Source organism: Neolamprologus brichardi, chromosome 7 (assembly GCF_056152115.1).
Source record: "Neolamprologus brichardi isolate AB-2024 chromosome 7, ASM5615211v1, whole genome shotgun sequence".
Classification (NCBI taxonomy): Eukaryota; Metazoa; Chordata; class Actinopteri; order Cichliformes; family Cichlidae; genus Neolamprologus; species Neolamprologus brichardi.
In genome coordinates, this window is record NC_142110.1 from 949,866 (window position 1) to 971,653 (window position 21,788).

General features: G+C 40.5%; 1 protein-coding gene across 4 annotated transcripts in view; it reads right to left on the minus strand.

Moving 5' to 3' along the window:
* Positions 1 to 4,098: 4,098 nt before the first annotated feature.
* Positions 4,099 to 21,788, minus strand: part of cbfb (core-binding factor subunit beta) — a 32,037-nt gene continuing 14,347 nt past the window's right edge. Inside the window, exons 4-7 of one of the 4 annotated variants that reach the window (XM_087842769.1) lie at positions 14,869 to 14,985; positions 14,685 to 14,780; positions 13,633 to 13,694; positions 4,099 to 7,602 (exon numbers count right to left, since the gene is read on the minus strand). In XM_087842769.1, the coding sequence (XP_087698895.1) occupies positions 13,665 to 13,694; positions 14,685 to 14,780; positions 14,869 to 14,985 (243 nt within the window). In that variant the 3' untranslated portion in view covers positions 4,099 to 7,602; positions 13,633 to 13,664. Of the gene's footprint in view, positions 7,608 to 13,632; positions 13,695 to 14,684; positions 14,781 to 14,868; positions 14,986 to 21,788 lie in introns of all 4 variants that reach the window. The other 3 variants (XM_087842768.1, XM_087842767.1, XM_087842766.1) reach the window with 3 other exon arrangements.

The window sequence follows — 21,788 nt, forward strand, 5'->3', positions numbered from 1 at the left end:
CGGCGCACATTCGAGGTCGACGTCATGACGTCATGGTCAGGTGACACCTAGAGACGTTTTAAGTTCTCTTATCCTGCAATTTTTTTAAAAGTTAGTGATGGTAAATTTGATTCTTTTTTACTGAATCGAATTTGAATGAGTCACTCACCAAAGTGAATCGGGGTTTCTTGAGTCATTTGAGTCACTGAGTCAGTTGACCAGAGAGTGCAAACAATGTACATTTTCACTCAAACTTAATTTGTTTCTCTTTTCATGTAAATCCTACTGCTAAGATGAGTGATTGAAAAAGAAAAACAACTATTTTTATAGAGCAAAAAAGAGCAAAAAAAAGATTTCTAAAGGGAACATTGGTTTTATTTTTTTATTAGTTTTTTCCTCAAATGTGTCAAATATATATTTTCTCATCTAAATGTCCGCTGAGCTGTGAGCCAGGGGGCGGTAATGCTCCTTGACATTGGCTGCCAACCAAGAGGAAGAAGAAGAAGAAGCTGTGAGCCAGGAGGGAGGGGGTGAGTGAGTGAGTGATTCGTTCATGCTACGATTCAGCACAGGATGGGAGGGGGTGAGTGAGTGAGTGATTCGTTCATGCTACGATTCAGCACAGAACAGGAGTAACTCAGATGTGCTGTTAGCATGTTAGCAGAGCGATGCTAGTGTGAACTGAGGAGCTATTGTCTTGATGTGAGCTTTCTACTCAGGGTTTTTTCTTCCAGTTCAGAGCAGAAATGTTTTTGTTAAGAAACTGGCTGTTGTTTTTTCCACACAATTTTAATTATAACCTAGGTATGTTTCTGCTAATGAAATTAGTTTGCTAACAGCAACAGGGATGAGTCAGTGAGTCAGTTGGGCTTGTGAATCATGATTCACGGGTCAGTAAAGTGATTCTTGAGTATTGAACGATTCGTTCATGATTCGTGCATCACTATCAAAAGTGGATAAAAGCACAAACATTTGTTTGTTTGTCCCTCCGGAGCTGTGAATGTTTGTTTTTTTTTAAATCCTATCAGCCACTTGAATTTAAACAATTTTCATATTTTTAAAATATACCAGAACTAAACTAAGCAACATTTAACACTCTTCTGACGCTCATGTTCCCTGTAGATGCTACATTTGAAGGCTAGTGGTCTACTCAGAACAAAGAGGAAATAAAGTTGGTGCAGGTTTTCATCCAGCTTCTTCTTTATTTTCAAGGAGTAAAACCCTGAAAATGAATGCATACTGTGCCTTTATGAGACAGTCATGTGCAAAATTATTACCGTTTTTAGAAACTGACCAACTCTAACTTCAAACTTTCCTAAATGCTTTAACTGGTCAGCAAAGTGTAGCCATGTCAGTTTTCAGAATCAGAATCAGTATACTTTATTAATCATAAATTACATTTATTTAATCATATTATAATAATAAGATGATTTGACTTAACCTCCTAGGACCTGGCGTTCACATATGTAGACATCACATTTTGGGTTATTTAGACCAAAATACTCAATTTTGCTCTACAAGGGCCTGATATCAGCATACAAAGACATTATATTGCTACTGTTCTATCGAAATTTTAAACGAATATCCTCATATGTGGCTCTTTTTTTTTCTTGGAAACAAAAATTAGGTTAAAAGAAAATTATGATAATTCTTTGTTTTTACATTCATCAGGTCCCAATATGCCCAAATATCAAAGAGAAATTAAAAATGCTGCTGTGGAAGAGTTCAGGTCTTAGGAGGTTAAAGCTCTTTATTTTTAAAATAATTTTATACCTCCCCTCCGTGGATTGCAAACGTATTGTGATGGAGGAGTTTGTGTGTCCCAGGGATCCTAGGGGCTATGTTGCCAGGAGCAAAAGCCACAGATAGGCTTTCCCAAGGCTGTGGTTGAGTGGGAAGATGAAGAGCGATTCAAAAACCCCTGTGGGGCGAGGCACTTCAACAGTCATGTGGGCAGCAAGAGAGAGCTGGGGAAACGGGAACGGGAGAAATGGTGTCAAACTGAAGAGAGGAGCCAAACTTTCAACTGATCACAGCCTGATGATGAGTGGTCCAAAAAGCTTCCATTGTGGTGGTCTCAGAATATAATCGCTGCTTTTTGTAGATGATGTGGCTTTGTCATGTGAAAGCCTCCACTTCACACCAGAGGATTCACAGCCAAGTGTGAAGCATCAGGACTGAGAATTAGCACCCCTAGGTCTGAGGCCATGGTTCTCAGCTGGAAAAGGGCAGAATGCCCCAAGTGGAGGGATCTCGTTCACAAATGAGGTGAGGGGCAGCGGGAAATTGGCAGATGGATTGGGACCCTGCGGTGCCAATTTACCAATTGATCCATGTTTCTAGTCTCATCTATGGTTATAGAATTTGGGTAGTGATTAAAAGAATGAAAAATTAGCTTTTTTTTAAAGTGTTGCTGATCTCTCCCTTAGAGACAGGGTGAGTAGTTTATAGCCTTTTTCCATTAGTACCTACTCAGGTTGGCTCGGCACGGCTCGACATGGTTTTTAGGATTTTCCATTAGGTGACAGTACCTGGTACCAGTTACTTCTTTAGTACCTACTTGACTGGTTTTCCAAGTGAACTGAAAATGCTGAGTACATTCATGTAGTTGTAAACAGCATGATAATATATTAAGTAATCCAAAGCTGAATGAATGTATGTAAACACATTTACATGAGGGCAAACAGATTTCAAGGAAATAAAAATGCTCAAATTTGAAAGCTTGTGAGTTACTTTGTTCATGTATCAGCTGTTTAGTTGTTTTATGACGAGATGGATTCTATTGTTTTATCTTAGTATAGTTTTTGAGTATCTAACATTAATTGTACCAATGTTGTTGTGTACTAAGCACAGATTAATTTAAAAAGTTTACATTTATGAATTTTTGAGCACATGGTGCACTTGGTTGTAATTGCATAAAAATGTACGTGTAAGGATATAAAAAAACATATTTAATGAGTTACACTGAAAAGAAGTGCTATGAAACAGTAATATAAACAGAAATTTTTCTATTAACGGAAAATATCAGTTAATGATACAGAAAATATACTGTGAACCGAATTTTCTGTTTTATAGCTGAAGGAAATGTCCGTAAATAGTACAGAGAGTATACTGTAAACCTACAGAATTTTCTGTTTTATCATTTACAGAAAACTCCGTCAAACTTCCGTAAAAAAACCCAAAATGTACTGGCAGAAAATTACGAAGACATTTTTTGTTTTTCTATGGATTTTTTTCTCCTTCAAGAAATTCAAAACGGCCCCACAGACATTAGTGTAATGGAAAACAGGTCATGCCGAGTCTGACCGCCTCGAGTCGCATTAAGCCGATCGGAGCAGGTACTAATGGAAAAAAGGCTTCAGTAACTCAGGAGGGGCACAGTGTAGAGCTGTAACTTCTCCTCATTGAAGGGAGCCAGCTGAAGTGGTTTAGGCATCTTACTAAGATGCCTCCTGGGTGAGGTGTTCCAGCGATGTCCAACCAGGAAGATGTTCTAGGGGATCCACACAGTAGAGCCCTTTTTTAATCAAAGTTTCCAACATTTTGTTTCAAAAAGAATAAATGCAAAAAAGCTGCACAACTTGTCACAAAACTAATTTAAGGTCAAACTCTGTAATTCCTTTTATGCTGTCTTGGCTAATTGGGATATTATTAATATTATTAGTAATAACTGTGTTTTTGCACTGTGCTAAGTTAAAATGTGTGGAGTGAAAAGGTCCTACTTTAGTTTAGTTTACAAGGTAATCTGCTCATGGTAAAGGAGAGCAGAGCTATGCTGAAAACAATCTGATGGACCCAACCAATCACAGCAGATGGCTCCGCCCCTTCCTGAGCCTGGTTCTGTTGGAGGTTTCTTCCTGTTAAAAGGGAGTTTTTCCTTCCCACTGTCGCCAAAGTGCTTGTTCATAGGGGGTCATGTGATTGTTGGGTACTTCTCTGTCTGTATTATTGTAGGGTCTACCTTAGTGCCTTGACTGCTGTTATGATTTGGCGCTGTGTAAATAAAATTGACTTGAATTGGATATACATATATAGTCTAGGGAAAAACTGACATGCCAGTTTTAGTGATTCAAAGACATTCAACTGCTATATTTAGTTTGAAAAAAAGACATAAACAAATCAAAGAATTAATACAGGTTTATTCTGAAAAACATCCAACATTTTAAATTGAGTATCTCATACTTTCTTTGGGAGGACAAGCTCAACCCTAAAAGAGAGGGAAACATAGACCACAAGCAGGCAGGAGAAACTGAAAGTATGCCCAAGCTGTTAAATATCACAGAGCTGTTGTAAGTATAAATAAGTTAAACACCTAAGAACATAAACAGTTTAGGTAAAAAAAGAAGAAGAAGAAAAAATGTTTTATGGTTTGCCTTAATGCCTGCATTAAGAAAACTGAGGGATGGACTCCACCTGAGGCGTGGTTATAATTTGATGAGGGTTCACTAAATACAACCTAAATCTTTGACTTGGTTATGAAGGTCCAGTCTTTATCTGGCTAATTTTTCTTTACCTGAGGACACTGTTAAAATCCACAGATATATAATTTCAGATTTGACCATGTGGAAGAAATCCCACATTTATCACAGAATGCTTTATCCAAATTTGGTACACATGCATCAATTTACAAAAACACAACCTAGTTGAAAATGCCTCATACCATTCTGCTTTTAACACCTACTTCTTACCCCTTCATTGTGCGGTACCGGTTCATTAATGCTCAATTTCCATCAAAAAATGATGAAAATGCCATTTTTACCATCGCTCACACTGAATGAAATCAAATTCCTGAATCCTGAAATTTTCAAGACTGGCTGCAGCCCCATTAAAACCTCAGCTAGCATTCATGTAAAAGTATGAACACTTCAAACCAGCATCACTTTAACCCCATCTTATGGTACAACCTGCCTTATATGCACATTCAATTACCTCACTCTGTCCCTTCGTCCACTCAGCCTATTCAAAGTCTTCAGTGGCATCTGATTGCTATGTCTCAACTTTTCAACATAACACTGAGCTAAACCCAGACAACATAATCCACCACTTATCCCACTGAAGGTAACCTCAGACAGATCATATATTTTCCACGTTCCTGAACTTATTAAGCACTGAGTCACAAGGCCAGCTGACTTTGGAGGGTATGAGGAGACTAAGGTAAGCATTTCTCTGTGCTCTCAATATTCTCCAATGGGGGGGGGAAGACAAAAAAACCTTAGGTTAACGTTATTAAATCCTTTCATGTATATCTGAAAACCAGAATGTAGTTTTTTGTTTTACCTGAAGCAAGGGGGAAACAGAGGATGGACTCTCTGTGAAGTTTTGATTAAAAACAAGTCCTTCATCATTTTAAGATCCCGAGGCCTTAACTTAAAAATAACGTACGACTTCATCAAGTCTCTTTTCGTTGTTTGAGTTTAAATTTTTGTTCTTTTTATTTTAATTTAAACTATCATTTCTTAGCAACAACATTACTTCAAAACATCATGTAAAATGTTACAAACGTGGCTTTAAATGTACAAAAACAAGAGTTTTCTAATTTTATGTCAATCTCGACACAACTGCTAACAATGAGAAGAAAGAAAGGCAGGAACAAAGAGTTTTCTTGGTTATAATAATTATAATGAAACCGTTGACTGTACTAAATTTAAAATACATTGGAAACTGAAATAAACTTTCAGCTACAAAAAATAAAAAAATATGTTGCCTGGTAACAGGACATAAGTTAATCCACAGTCAATGTATTTAACCCAGGAAGTGGATTTAAAAAAAAAAAACTAAAATAAAATAACAACAAATGCAATAAAAATAATAACATTAATAAAAGAACATGTGGAAAATAAATCCATCAAAGTCCTCAAACATCCCAAATTTCTGGAAAAGCCTACAGCAGCCGCTGCTGCTTCATAAGAAAGCTGAAAGCTGAACAAAAGCGAGTACATATACAGAAGTGAGAAGTAATATAAAAAGTAAACATCATGACTTTCACACAAACAAAAACGATAACAAAACAAACAAAAAACATCGTCACGCTGTAACAGGACACGGGATGCTAGACTGCATTTAGGTTTCATTGTCCTTTTCTGATGAGGAATCTCTGGGTGACAGATCTGGATGGATGGGTTATATAACTGTTATGGATCAGACAGATGCTCACTGAGGAAAACCACATGTCTCCAATATATATAATATATCTTTTATCATCATCATCAACTTTTATGAACCAATAGAAGAAGAAAAAATCCCAGATTTCAGAGATACATCTGATTCATTAGACGGCGACCCCTTTTTTAAAAAATCGTTCATACGGGCGACATTTGGTTTGAAAATCTGAAAAGTCCTATAAGGACACAGATCCTTTGTGTCTTTCCGGGTGTGCTCCTGCTGGGATGAGCACTATGATGACATAGTTTTGAATCACTAACGATTGCTCTGATGATAGACGGGCCACGTGGGGAACAACAACGAGCATAGGCAGGCCTGTGTTTGGTTTCATGCATCTAAAGAAAGACCAAGACTGATTGTATCACCATCAATCAAACCCTTGGAAGACAAAAGACACGGACTGACCAACCCTCTCCAGAAAAACACAGTTTTCCCAGTTGCTTCCCGAGCCACTGATACTGTAGCACATTTGTTGTTGTCTTACCTTCAGATTGTTGCTACCTGTTATTTCACCATCACAGGTATCTTATGATAGTGATGTTTTCATAGATAATTAACATTACAGTACAGCAAATGCTGTTAAACCCTAGAGCCTGGCAAAATTATCTTTAAAAAAAAAAAGTTTCCCTCTTCTTTTATTCCCACCCTGCCGCCCCCCTCCCTCCCCTTTCCAGCAAAGTGAACTTTGGTCTCAGAAAACAGCAGGCTTTAGGACGTGAGCTAGGGATAGTCGGGGTAAACAAGGGCATGCTAACAAATATTAAGTGTTGCACAACACTGAACAATGCAGAAACCTTTTTTTTAATTATTTAAATGTTTTCCAACACCTTTGATGCTGGTAAGCTGTGACCTCAGGCCACAACAAACTCTTTAACTGCTTCCTTCAGCTTCTGCCCTCCCTCCCCCGTAATGACATTAAAGCCCTCTGACAACCACTCTTGCTCTATTTTAACAGTAATAGTAATAGAAAATACATTTTGGTATGCAAAACTAGCCCTATCCATCGCTTTTCTTTCAGACCTGGACAAAAAATATTAAAGCTTTTAAATCTGAATGACATCTGTGTCACATCTACAATATCCTGTAACATTAACTGCTCGTGTTCAACATTTAAATATTCATATAACTACTTTTTGCCCAGGTCCTTTGTGTCCTCGGCCCTTTTTTCGAGGGTTTTTATTCACTTTCAATTCAATCAATTTTCATCTACATTCAAATATTGAAAACCACAAAACGAGTCGCATGTAGAAATGATCACGCGAAGCCGTCATCGTTAGAAACAACTGATCTACAACTGCAGTTTCATTCAACTCTTTTTCAGTTGATTGCATTGAAAGTGAATGGACAGCCGGCACGGGTTCTCGACTCTTCCTCCTTGCATAACTTCCTCCTCCTCAGCGCATCTTGTGTTCCATGTCAGCGTTGGCCATGTTTGAGCCAGGGCTGGGGTCCTGCTGTCGTCTGGACTGGTGAGAGAGAGGGATAAAAGGATGGAAGAGGGGGGAAGAGAAGAGCATGTCAAGACGACAGGAGGAAAGAGATGGCAAGGAAGGGATGAGAGAGAAAAAAGACAATAAATTAAGTACAGATTTTCACATGTTAACAAATGTAAAGATTTCTCCAGTCTGGGGCGAACTTCAAAATAATGCCAATGCCCACAGACTCCCAGATTAAAACAGAAGTAAACATATTTACAGCCTTTCACTACAACCACTGCGAGAGCAAAGTTTTCTTTATAAATCTTCTTTAACACTTAATTAAGGCTTAACGTTAGGAGTTCACCTTCATCGCTGCAAATCCCAGTCACAGAGACGTCTCAGTAAACATTTGTGTTGTTGGTGATTTATGCAATCATCTAATGCAGCGGTCTCCAACCTTTTTTGCGCCACGGACCGGTTTATGCCCGACAATATTTTCATGGACCGGCCTTTATGGTGTCGCGGATAAATACAACAAAATAAAACTAGTACCGGTACCGAAAAAAAGAAGATTTATTCATAACACACATGAAAAGACCCAGGAAAACCGAGATAAAAACGATAACAAAATAACGCTGAAAACCCTGAAAACTATACATTTCACATCTGAGCCTCAACTCTCGTGGCCCGGTACCGGTCCGAGGCCCGGGGGTTGGAGGCCGCTGATCTAATGCAGTGACATGCCAGAGGCTCCAATTAACTTATAATAGTGTTTTATGCAGCACTAATTACAAAGCGTGTGTCTGCATACTGGACCCATACAGTCTATGATTGCAGCTCGCTAACATTATCTGATAACTCAGCCTCTCTCGTCCAAATATGGCCACCTCTGACCCGCCCCCAGCACCATGGCTACAGCAAACATGCCCAGCTTCACCTGAGGTAAGAATCTTTACACAGAGTCTGATTTCTATGTTGAAAAGACTCTACACAGAATTACAAAAGAAAGTTGCAATACCCCAAACTGCCACTAGAGGTACTCAGAGAGCTTCATTACAGCAGACTGTGCTGCTGTTTATGCACTTTACCGATGTTGATATTTTAGTTGAGGTAACTGGCAGACAGGCAGGCAGAGAGATAAACTGGCTGACGCAGACAAACACACTAACAAAACAGATTATTGGGTCACCAGCAGAAACGAGAGACGAGGCCTTTAGAAATATGTCACCTTGTTGCGCCGTAGCATGGTCTCTTGGTGTAAAACAAAAAAACCTGTGGTTGTAGGTTTACATTGAAGTGATAGCTGGGGGGTTTAGCAGGGGTCAACTGAGAGCAAGAAGGGGGAGAGGTGAAGCAGAGAGCAGAGCAGACAGAAATGCAGACAGAGATAGTAAAGGGGTTGCTTAGTTCAAGTGGAATGTAGTTTGTGTCATCTCAGTGACTCACGATAATAGCAACATACACGCAGTCACATGCACACACACACACACACACACACACACACACGCACACACACACACACACACACACACACACACACACACACACACTATGTCATGCTACCATTTTAACTCCTCTTAGCCAGACTGACTCCAGGCCCTGTCAGTCTCCTCTGGAAAGCTTTCTGTTGTTCTATCAGCGCTGCTGCCATCAAATATTAATGTGTGGCTCGTTTAGACTGACTTGAATCAAAGCTGAGTTAATTGATCACACAGCACCATCTGTGCCATGTGCGTACGTACTCCCCAGAAAATGTCATATTGGATTATTCTGTCGCTAATCGGAGAAACCCAAAGAAAACTGGGATACTGAGGCAAAAAGTTTGGGTTGAACTCGATCGCTATTACAGATAAACCATCATGACTCGTGTTTGTTGTTGTAAAACATTAAGAATAATAATTAACAACGGAGCACATAATGTAACTATTTGTGTTTACTTGGCCAGCTGTTTACTTACAGAGTTGTGATGCAACTTGTTTCCAGTGCCTGCTTGTTGGTAGTTAAAAACCAGTTACAATCATAGTTACTGCTATGAAGCAAAGGTCATTTTCAGAAATGCTCTCACTGAATCTGCTCTGGGATCTTGGACAATTATCAGATCACAAAACGAGGAGCACCGGGAACGACGTGATGCTTGTTTACGTGTGTGTGATGAGGAAGAAGACTGCTAATCGTAGAACTTTTGAAATGTGTTGTCATATTATTCGGCTGAGGACATGTTGCTGCTCTGTGTTCTCAGTGGTCAAATGGAAAAATAAAAAACAAACTGTTTGCTCCAACATTAACAGCACGTAGCAGTTAATTATGTGACTAAACACACCTTCGTTTATCCAAAATCTCAGGAAACAAGCAAGATTGTAATCAGACGGCGAGAGCTTGAGCGAGTGTTTCTCTGCAGAAGGGAGTGGTCCTCAGTAATCACGAGGCCAGAAGAGCTCTCTGTATCGATCCACGTAAAGATGCGAGCCTTCTGTACCACTATAGGCTGCTTAACCACAACTCAATAGTGTGTCAAGCGTGCACACGTGCGTGTTTGTGTGTGTGTGTCTTGATAAACTTGGAGCAAATGTGCTGTATCTGCGAGTTTGTGCACGTGTGCCTGTACAGTATGTGTGTGTGTGTAAGTCAAAGCAGGGGGTCTGATGGCAATCAATACTAATGATATATTAATGCTTTTAGTGGCAGCTCATCATTCACCACCGAATCTCTCTGCTCTTGGCGTGCACGTGTGGCTGTGTGTGAATGCGCTTGTCTCGCTATCCTAGTGAGGACCCGATTGAGTTTAAACCGCTGACGTGAGGACATCGTAGCGAAGCGGACCCTCGGCCAGCCGTCACATTTTCACACGTCGGGTGTAGGTTTGCCTTAAAGTGAGAACAGAGGCTTTCACTGAGGCCGGTGCAACAGATGTGCTCATGTGCATGATCGCATGTTTAGGTTTTTGCTAACACTCACCCGCCTAAACAGGCCGAGTGCATAAAGAGGCTTTTGGTTGGCGTGTGCTCGAAGGCAGCCTCTCTCGATTCACTCTGCTTTTGAAACTAAATTCTGTTTGAACTGATCAACAACAGCAGAATAACTGTCCCTCTTATCAGTGAACACAAACACAAACACACAACCACCTGGACTGACAGCATCAGCTAAGCGAGGGCTTTTTGGCAGCGCGTTTATATTTTGGAAAATCACATTTGTGCACAAAAGAAAACCGGATGTTTGTTTCTGTGGCGTTCCTGCTCTCGTCCCATTAGTCTGCTGTACATTAGCTCATTTTATCACGTAATGTAACCGGACTGGGAGATGGATCAGCGTGCATCAGGATTTCACAGGATCCTGATTCCCACTGTTCAATTAGAACGTCCAGTACATCCAAAGTGTCAGAGCTCCGATCGATTCACTCAAACAGACGTCAGCACCAAGGTTATTATCGTTAACGAAAACTAACGAAATAACAAAAACTAGAAGTGAAAAAACATTTTCGTTAACGGAAATAAAAATAAAAACAAAAAAGGAAAACTAACTAAAATTAACTGAATTTATAGCAAAAATGTGTTTAGTTTTCATTGATGTGTGCGTGTCATACAAGAGTCAAGGGTGAAAATGAAGTTTAGTTTCCAGGTTTTTTTCTTGCTGTGTCTCATTATGCCAGCAGGTGGCAGCACGTTAGTCGAGTCGTCTGTGTCGCTGCTCCGTCCACGCGCAGAATCATGTCAGGAAAAGTCGGGAGCCAGAGTCCAGTTTGGGATTACTTTGAATATGACTGTGTTTTGGATAAAGCAAGTGTCTTGTAGTGGAAACAGACAAATTATGAGGGACATTTCTAAAGGGAAAAAATCCCACAAACCTTAAAGTGCACTTGAAAAGCTCACACAAGAAGGCTAACCTAGCTTAGCTTGAGAAGGTAAGGGAGCACACTCAACCCTCATCCCCAGAAAACAGAAGCTAACCCCAGGCAAGGCAGCGTGATGCATCCCGAGACAACAGTACGGGGATATCTACACAACTGTGTGAGTCAATTACCTTCAAAAAGTTTATCAATTCACTTGAACCAAAATTACGAACACCCGGTGCTGCGAGAGTTAATAGTCTCATTGGGGCCAAGATATACATTTTATAGTTGCCTGGTATCAATGGTTGTTCATCTGCCTTTATTTATTTATTTAAAGAACCCATAGGTGGGAATGTGAGTTGTCTGTCTCTGCGTGTTAGCCCTGCGACAGACAGGCGACCTGTCCAGGGTGCAGTATGGTAGCTGGAATAGCAACATACCCAAGGATGAGCAGAATGACTGATATGATGAAACTGGGATTTTGTTACACTTAATTATTGCAAACACAACTAAAACTATAACTGAAACTAATCAAAACTAAACTGAAACTAAGGATTTTCAAAAAAATAAAAACTAAACTAAACTAGCAAACAATTGGTAAAAACTAATTAAAACTGATATAAAATTGAAAATCTGAAGTCAAAACTAAATAAAAATAAAAACTAATGAAAATTGCAAAACTATTAAAACCCTGGTCAGCGCTGAGTGTTTGGACGGTGCAGGTGTAAAATATTATTATTTGTGCAGGAGCAGCAAAGGGCGAGCCGATGCATTATTTATATGAATGTACTCACAGGGATAGCTAAACAAACCACGTGTGTGTATGCATGCAGTATTGCATGTATTGCTTATACATCCATCATTGTGACAGGCACCCTTTGACCTTGAGTAACTGGAATATCGCTGCGTTTGGATGAAAAATGTGGTGTCTGCCAAAACGACTGGTCTTTTATATTCAATCAGCATTCACAGGAGAAAAAAGACACCAACGTTTTGAAAACTTCTCAACCCAAAGTTGGAACATAATTTTCTTAACCTACTGTACTGCAAAACACACACAATGATCTTCTTATCATCGTGTGTGTTTTGCAGTACAGGTGAAACAATCACATTTCACTCCCATTTCTATTTTGAAAAAAGGAAAGAAACGAGAATTTTGCCTCAGCTCGTTTTTTTCTTTCTCTTCTGCCTGAGAGAAGAAGAAATTAACTTTGCCTTTGAAGCTCAGACAGGACAGCGAGATAACTCGATCACCAGCTAACGAGACACAGAGAGTTACAGAGACAGAGAGACAGATGGAGAGGTGGAGTTCAGACCACAGAAATGCAGAGGCTGAATCTGTGCAGCTATTCAGCAACACTCGTCAGGCACACCCAGAGAAAACAACACAAAGCTCACAGCGCTGTGGCTGCTGTTCATAGCAACTCTACAAAGATTCTTTTGGAAACAAGAATTGAAATGTAAAATCATCTGTGGGGCTTTTAGATAGCCATGAGCTATTATCATTTTATTATTGATTTATATTGTTTTGATCTCCATATGTATGAAGCTAAGCTTTATACGTTATGATTAATATATATTGATAATAATAGCAACAATGTACTCATGTGCTCCGTCTCAAACGTGCGTTTTAGTAACATGACCTTCACGTGCGATCACTTTACTGTACAGTGGAGCCGTTTCCATCCTCTGAGTGCCGATGTGTCCAAAACATTTTAAATATGGAAACCAACGCGTTTATACATCGTGTTAAAGGAGCTAGTGACGGTGCTTCTACTGATTTAGGGAGCGACACAAGGTTTCCTTTTTCTGCCGCAGCCTCGGGGAAGCCACGAGCTCAGTCACATAAAACCTGGATCAAATCTTTCTTTCTGTTTCACACGATGACGTTCAGCCTCTTTTCTTTCATTTCTGCAGGAGCACAAAGCTGAGCCGGCTGCGAGTCTCTGCAAACTAGCTCTGAAACATGTGCTCACCGAGTCTCTCACACCATTCAAACAAACACAGTCAAATTATAGGAATAAAATTCATTGCAGAGCATGCACATGAACACACACACACACACGTACGGTGTGGAAATAAAAACATAGAAAATGCTGCAGGTGCTGAGAGACACACACAGACATTAATGGACAAAAACAAGAATACACAAATGAAACTGTGGACACACACACACATGCACACACACACACGAGGTGGTTTAGTGCATGACAGTGTGATAGATGGTGAGAAATGAAGGACACAGACCCTGTTCTTTTCTGCTGGCTGTCTGTGTGTCATCAGTCCCAGATTTTAGAAACCACAGGGTCCTAAAAAATAAACAATTTGGGTTCATTCGGAGGGCGTCAACTTGGGAAGGATGCCACTGATCTCCCCAAAGCCTTGCTGGGAAAGTGAGTTTGTCTCAAGCAATGAAATGCATTTGGGACACTTTCAAATTTCAAACCTACAGTTTATACCGTCTACGTGCAGGTCAAAGGTCACATTTGAACTGCTAAAATGAACACATCACCTTGTTTTGCCAAGTTTGCATCAATTTAACTCAAAGGAATGCACAAAATGAGCAAACTACTTTCCCTTCTGAGGCTTTTGGGAAACCTGACAAAACTGTAGTCATTCAATAGTTCATGAATATCAAGTCAGATCAATTATCAGATTAGGATTACCGCCAAACTGATCATGCACTAAACCTACGGTTCAAACTACACAAATAATCTTTAAAGAAAAAGAACAATAATTAAAAACAAACTACAGAACACAAGCACACATCACACAACCCCAAGCACTAAGCAAGGAAAGCGATGCTGCAGATATATATTACACTCTTAATACTTTTCTACTTTTAATGCACTTTGATGCTTTTCTACTTTCAGCGTCTGAAAGAATCTGTGAGAAAATTCAGCAGAGGATCAAAATCATTTTCAGGGAGCCGATTTATTTTAAGAGTTGCAAACAAGAAAGTGCACTACGAGCAAGCTGTGCTGGTGATGCTGTTTGCTCTGTGCAGTCCTGCAAAGCCAGTCTGTAACATAAAAATGAGCCTTTTTGCCTTTTAATTCTCTTTTTCACACTAAAATGCACCGTAAAAAATATTTACACGTCAAGCTTTGTTGCGACCTCCAGAGCTGCAGTTTGTGTTCACTGCACTGCTGCTGTAGCATCACTGAGAGGCCAGCATGAGTGAAACTACTGCAGAGAGGTTTTTTTGTTTTGTTCACCACAACAGAGTCATTTGGGACCGGCTTTGCAAGACTGAGAAAGATTTCAAGATAAATAGTCGGCGATCCCTCGTCTCTCACCTCTAGATCCTCTCTGTGCGATCGCTCTCTGTCCTCAAAGTCTCTCGTCCTGCGTCGAGCCTCTTCGAACGCGGCCTGAGCCAGCGCGTCCTCGTGCTGCGAGCACAAACGACAACAAAGAAAGATCGTAGTTGGTTTCCTGACGAGGAAAAGACATTTGAGTAAAAAGTAGAGCTGGTGATACCTGTGCCCTTTCATCATCGTATTCCAGATATCCCATCCCATCCAGCCTTTGTAGGTCGATCCAGCCTTTCCAGATCACACACACGCCGTTCAGGATCATAGGGGCCTTTAAATAGACCTGCAAGGACAGCGCGAGAGCGAACCACGTTAATGTCCACATTTTAAATAGCAACCAATATGTGCTGTGACTTTGGTTAAGTATCTGCAGCGCTGATGGTGTTGTTCAAAATCCTCTCATGTAATCACAGTTACAGCTCAGCTGTTAAGGCAGATGGCAGTGAGTCATTAAAAGTACATCAGTTCTTTCTGAATCACACAAAGATTTGTTAACTGCTCCTCACGACAAAAATACTGGGCGTGCACGGATCGTGCTTTGGCCCTGGGGTGGAGCAGCACGAGTTCATTGGAAATGACGGCTTTAAATCAGAATCTATCGGCTGTTAAAGCTGCGTGTTTGGGACGTGGACCTGACCCCTCCTGCTCCATCGTCTGTGAAAAAGACCACAAAGTACGTCAAGGCCTCTCCAGAGACTCTGTCGGACTATTAAATGACACACACACAATTACAAATGTGTACGTGCGACTGGTCGAGGTCGTTGAATGTTGAATGTTTGTGTGAGTGATGCTTTCACTCTGACACAGTGAAGCTAAACTGATCAAACGTGAGTGTCGTACATCAAAAACTTTCGTTTTTAGATGCATTTGAATTTCAAAGCTTCTGGAAAAGGTCTGCGGCTTCTATAATGGTCTCATTCAGACTTTAGACTGCACAGCTTTCATCCCTTTCATTATTCATTGAAAATAAATGTAATCTTGCCTCAAAATGTCACGTGTTTTCAGTTAAGTCAGAAAGAGAAACGGAACATTAGCCGATCGATAGTAGACCGTCCACGTCACTCTTCTCTGACCTTGTTTTGTCTCTGTTTTGTCTTTCTGTCAGCGAGAGGTGAAAGCTGTGATAATAACGGGACTGGAAGCGCTCACTTATATTTCATGAACCCTCGTCTCTTGTTTGCTGAGCAGCACAGAGGATCAGGCTGTGGTCAGGGTGCGTATGCTGCAGTCTGCATGTATGCATGGACTGAGTTCAGGTTCACGTCTGTAGGATCACAAAACTATTTCTCTGTTTGGATTTGCTGGGCTGAACTCCTGCAGGAAAATTCAAGTAGCTGCAAACTGAACTACTTCTCAGTATTTAGCAATAGATAAAAATTAAAATACTCGAGGAATAGAAAACACGGCACCAACAGCTCAAACGCTTTATTTCCTGTCTAGTGTAACTTTGTTTGACTTGCTGGGCAGGCAGCATGCTCAGGGTGTAACACTCTGTTTCCACAGTGAAAGTAGCTGCCTGCTGTGAACCTGTGAAAATCAATAAGCCTTAAAAACGCTCATATTTGATCACATTTCTCACTTCCTCAAAAACATACGGGGCTCATTCTGCCAGTCTTTGTGCTCCTGAGAGAGATCAATAAAAACACATATCCAATAAATCAGTATTGCGTTCTCAGCTTGTTCGCAGCGCCCTGAACGGAGGCAAAAACCCCGAAGAAGCAGCCAAAAACAGTCAGTTAAACACAGTCAGACTAAACAATGAATTTCACAAGATTTAAGAAATTATTTCAGCCAAAAGAGTTCATAATGTACGATGCAGGACACTCAGCCTTGTCTTTACTCTGATTTCTGTGACCCAACGAAGCAGCACCTCTGACAGATGCAGAGTGTGTTTGTGTTTGTGTTTGTGTGTATTTTTATCAGCATCAATAAGTGTTATTGTATGAATGAACAAAACTTAAACACATCCACAGACACACAGATGCCTGGATTTCTCTGAGAGACACTGGGTGAGCTTTCTGGTCCTGCATTTTTACTCAGGCTATTTTTGGACGCTCTCTCACAGGACCTCTTTTACGACAGCTACCCACACTGCACCGGGGTTGCAGGGGAGACCGCACCCCAAGAGACTGTGGGTTTTTGTGTTTATTCGAGTGAATGTTTTTCTGTGTGTGTGTGTGTGTGTGTGTGTGTGTGTGTGTGTGTGTGTGTGTGTGTGTGTGTGTGTGTGTGTGTGTGTGTGTGTGTGTGAGTGTGTGAGAAAGCAAGAGAGAGCAAGAGGAATGGCTTCCACATCTGTGGGGCTGCATATTGCTTTTAAAAGAAAGCTTCATTTAGCTTGACAGGGAAAACGTGTGTGTGTGTGTGTGTGTGTGTGTGTGTGTGCATGTGTGTGTGTGCGTGTGTGTGTGTGTGTGTGTGTCTGTGCATGTGTGTGTGTGTGTGTGTGTGTGTGTGTCTGTGCATGTGTGTGTCTGTGCATGTGTGTGTGTGTGTGTGTGTGTGAGGGGAAAATATGTAGAAACGGCCCGACCACAGACTTCCTTCTGAGAGAGAACCATGTCAACCCCCACATCCATTTACTAAGACACACACGTGAAGACAGGAGGACTCACACACTGCAGCGAATATGAAAAACAAGCAGAAGTCCAGTGGAAATGCGAACCACATTCAGTGAAGCGCCGCCTCACTCTCACTCTCAGAGACGATGTATGTACTGGTTTAACTGGTAAGAGTCACACATACTTTAGTGCGACCGTCCACTGTGAGTCTTCAACAACAACGTTCGAAGCAAACTTCACGTTTTCACTTGTAAGAACAAACAGACTCTAAAACCACACGTGCCTACGTGCTTCGTCATCACATGTGAAGTTTACTGAGGTTAAATATACTTCACATGGTTTCCCATAACCGTGCATTTACCAGGGCGCCGCCGCTGTTTCTGTGTTAAAGGGCTGAGCGTGCACGCAGACTGCTATTAAGTGATGTTAAGCATGAGAAACAGTTTCCTTGGCTCGATTTTGTTCTTTTACTATTTCACTATTTTGAGTCCATGGCCTTTCAAATTGTACTTTCTCTTTGATAGGATCATCTCTGTGCTGTGATGCCTGGTAAAAGCTGCAGTTGTAAAATGATTCATCGTTTTCATTATTCTAATGTTAGATTTTACTTATTTATTTCTTAAGTCAGCGGTCTCCAACCTTTTTTGCACCACGGACCGGTTTATGCCCGACATTATTTTCACGGACCGGCCTTTAAGGTGTCGTGGATAAATACAACAAAATAAAACTAGTACCGGTACTGAAAAAAAAGATTTATTCATAACACACGTGTATTCCCATATGGAAAAGAAATAGTAAAAACATATGATTTACTCATGAAAGTGGCCACTATCTCAGTACTTTCATATATTTCTTTAGTAAGTATACAAAACATACAAGTTTCATTATATAATTTTTCAAGGGATCTTATATCTGTTTTCACTCTTGTGTGCTTTTCATACAAGTTTCATACAAGACAGAAACTTTATAAGATTTTTATATAGATCTTTTCCATGTGGGAAGACCCAGGAAAACCGAGTTAATGATAAAAACGATAACAAAATAACGCTGAAAACCGATAAAAACCCTGAAAACTACACATTTCACACCTGAGCCTCAACTCTCGCAGCCCCGTACCAAACAACTCACACACCGGTCCGAGGCCCGGGGGTTGGGGACGGCTGATTAAGTGACTATTTGGTCTTCTTTCCGTTTGTTTTGTTTTTGTAAATTGCTTTTAACGTTTGGTGCGTGCAGTGTCGTGTGGTTCTTGCTAAGTAATTATGACTTATTTTAAACCAGTGTGTGAGTGAACATGTGTGTGTTGGTCTTTGGTTCTTCTGATGATATCATAGAGTCACAATCAGCATCTTTTTTGTACTGTTGCTTATCCATCCATAGAAATGCAGACGTATGAGTTAGGGGTGGGGGAAAAAATGGATACTGTGTAGCATGGTGATATTTTGTTTGCTAATAATGTATCGATACAGGGACAGCAGAAATCGATACTTTGTTACAAAAAAGGGTTTTTTTTCTGAGCAAGAATCCTGACATTCCTTCACTGTCCAAATGTGTTTAATAAACATGACAGTTTACTTATTTTAATTTAAGACATGTTTTATTTTAATGAAGTTTAAAACTTTTTTATTTAATGTAAAATTATATTTTGTTTTCATTTACTTTCAAATTCTTCAGTTGCTGAAGGGGCTGCATAGTTTTCATAAACTGCATAGTTCAGAATAGCTATATTTGTACCAGATGGTTGATTCAGTTAAGTTGGACTAGACTGTAATACAAACCGTTCAGTTTGTCAACAATCAAACTGAAATGAGAGAAAGACTGAGTGTGAGACTTTGATATTAGAGAAAATGAATATTGATAAAGTTTACCTTTATGTACAGAATCTGAATATCGCAAAATATTTTAAAAAATTGCAATAATATCGTATCGTGGGATGTGTGGTGATTCCCACCTCTAGTATGAGTGTGGCTAACATTGTCACACATACGTTAGCATCATGCTCGCTCTCGTCTGTCTACTTCACACAGCTTAGATTGATGACGGACACGAAGAGGTCCCTCAGTGATTGGATGGCTGGTGAAATATCCTGACTGACCTGTTGTGACCTTCACAGGTGTGTTTGTGGATCGTCTCTGCTCACTGAATATACGACTTCCTGTTACGTGTTACTCTGACTGTTCTCCTCATGTGTTATTGATAAGGATTTACGTGACAGGAACAACCAGTTAGTTTGTGAATGAGTGTGAATTTTATTTCTTCTGTGAATATTTGCGTTTGTGTAAAGAATAGAAATCTAATTATCTTATTTTCTTCCACTTTGTCAGAAAAAACAGAGCCGAGCAAAGACGTATCACATGCTAACACCGGTTATTGTAAGTGCTTATGTGTGTGTGTGTGACAAAGAGAAAGGCAGAGTATATGTTGGCAGACATTGTGTGACGCAGATGGAGGGAGATGTGTTGGCATACTGCCCTTCATTCAGCCTGATGCCAACCATCTAGTCAGCACAACAACCCACTACAGCGCACACAGACACACACAGACCAGTGCCCACAAAGTGTGTGATCACAATGGGTATCTGTGTTTCAGGCCTTTGAGTTGTGGCAGTGCGTCTCTCCTACACACGCAAACACAATCGAGTAACACAAAAACGTGCCTTCTTTAATCCCTCCATCACAATTCAGCGCATAACTTTTTTGCTTTCAGGCGTGTGTGTGTGTGTGTGTGTGTGTGTGTGTGTGTGTGTGTGTGTGTGTGTGTGTGTGTGTGTGTGTGTGTGTGTGTGTGTGTCTACTGTCTAAGCAGGAGGCACCGACTGATTTAGTGCAGTAATTATGTTATTATCCAGAAGAATGTAACATCAGTGTCTGGGGGGTTGAATGTGTCGATTACAAAGAGTCACACAAACACCAGCGTGTGTGTGTGTGTGTGTGTGTGTGTGTGTGTGTGTGTGTGTGTGCGATTTAGATTAAAGACTGTAGTGACTATGTGGAAATCTGTGTGTGTGTTGTTCACACAATAAACACGTGCCCTTATGTGCGTCTGAGTCAGCAGCCAGATGCTTTCTTTCCCCGTTCGCTCCTCTCATCGCCCGTGATCGCCTCGTATGATGCAGTATGATATTCTTCTGCTCTGAAGAATGGAGGGATTTTGTAAAACAGTCTCAGGACAGCTGCGAGGATAATAAAGTGCACATCACATGAATCATTCCTGATTCATCCACAGCAAACACGACGGCCTTTTCACAGCCAGCATCGTTTTCTCCTCTCTGGAAGTTGAAGAAGGTGAGGGAGACGTTGGGAAAGAGTTTAGGATTTTAGTCTAAAGATCGTAGGCAGCATGCAGGAGAAAAGATTCCCATATTCTCATATTTCAGATGGAATTCAATTCTTTATCTCAACAGTAGCTCCGGTATGAATTCATTTAAGGTTTTATTCATTGCACACACACTACATGGATTGAAGCTCAATAGTTATCAACATGAACACTCTGTGATATCGCTGATGTAGGTCATTTTGAAACCATGTGATCAGTCAATGAAACCAGACAGAAATGGTTAATCCACTGATATATACTCAGAATCATTATGCTAATAATGATGCAAAGGAAAATACGCTAAAACAGCTGTACTTACAATCACACAGACTGATCCTGCAGCCATGTTATGCATGCAGTAACATTAAAACCGATTCTAACTACAAAACGATTTAAAACCAATTTCCCATCTCCAGAGGTGTAAAACTGCATTTTACACAGACGTGCCAAAAACTGCAGGTCCTTGGATTCATACATGAGTCAGTCCCCAAAGACCTCCAACTTTAACAAAGAAATCGACAAACTTGGTACAAAAAGCCAGCTCGCAGCTCCATGACAACTCTGTGGGTTTACTTTAAAGCAGGGGTGGGAACTCCAGGCCTCGAGGGCCGGCGTCCTGCAGGTTTCAGATCTGACCCTGGGTCAACACACCTGAATCACATGATTAGTTCATTAGCAGGCCTCTGGAGAACTTCAGGACATGTTGAGGAGGTCATTTAGCCATTTAATCAGGACACATCTAAAACCTGCAGGACACCGGCCCTCGAGGCCGGGAGTTCCCACCCCTGCTTTAAAGTATGTGTGATTAAGAGCTTGACCACTTCGAATGAGGCTGGTGCTTACGTTGGCTGTGACCTCTGGCTGTGTTCTTGTTTTCAGCTGAACGTCTTGTGTTTTTTTAAGACCTCTTTTAATGTAATAATATAACATAATACAGCTTGCTGTGTGGTTAACTGTTAACAACCTGTGTAAAAACTGAGTGCTGCAGTTTTTCTCTGAGAATGAACCTTTAATAGCAACTAGAAAAATTTGCATTTCCTGCGAAAATGCTGTGTGGATGCCATAATGCTGAAGCTGTCTGCTGAAAATAGCTGAAAAAGATGAAAAGTTGCAAAAATTGTATGGCGGTGAAGAAACTGAAAATTCTGCTGAAAACAGGTGAAGAAGCAGAAATTTTTGCTGAAAAGTGGTGAAATTTTTTTTTTTTGCC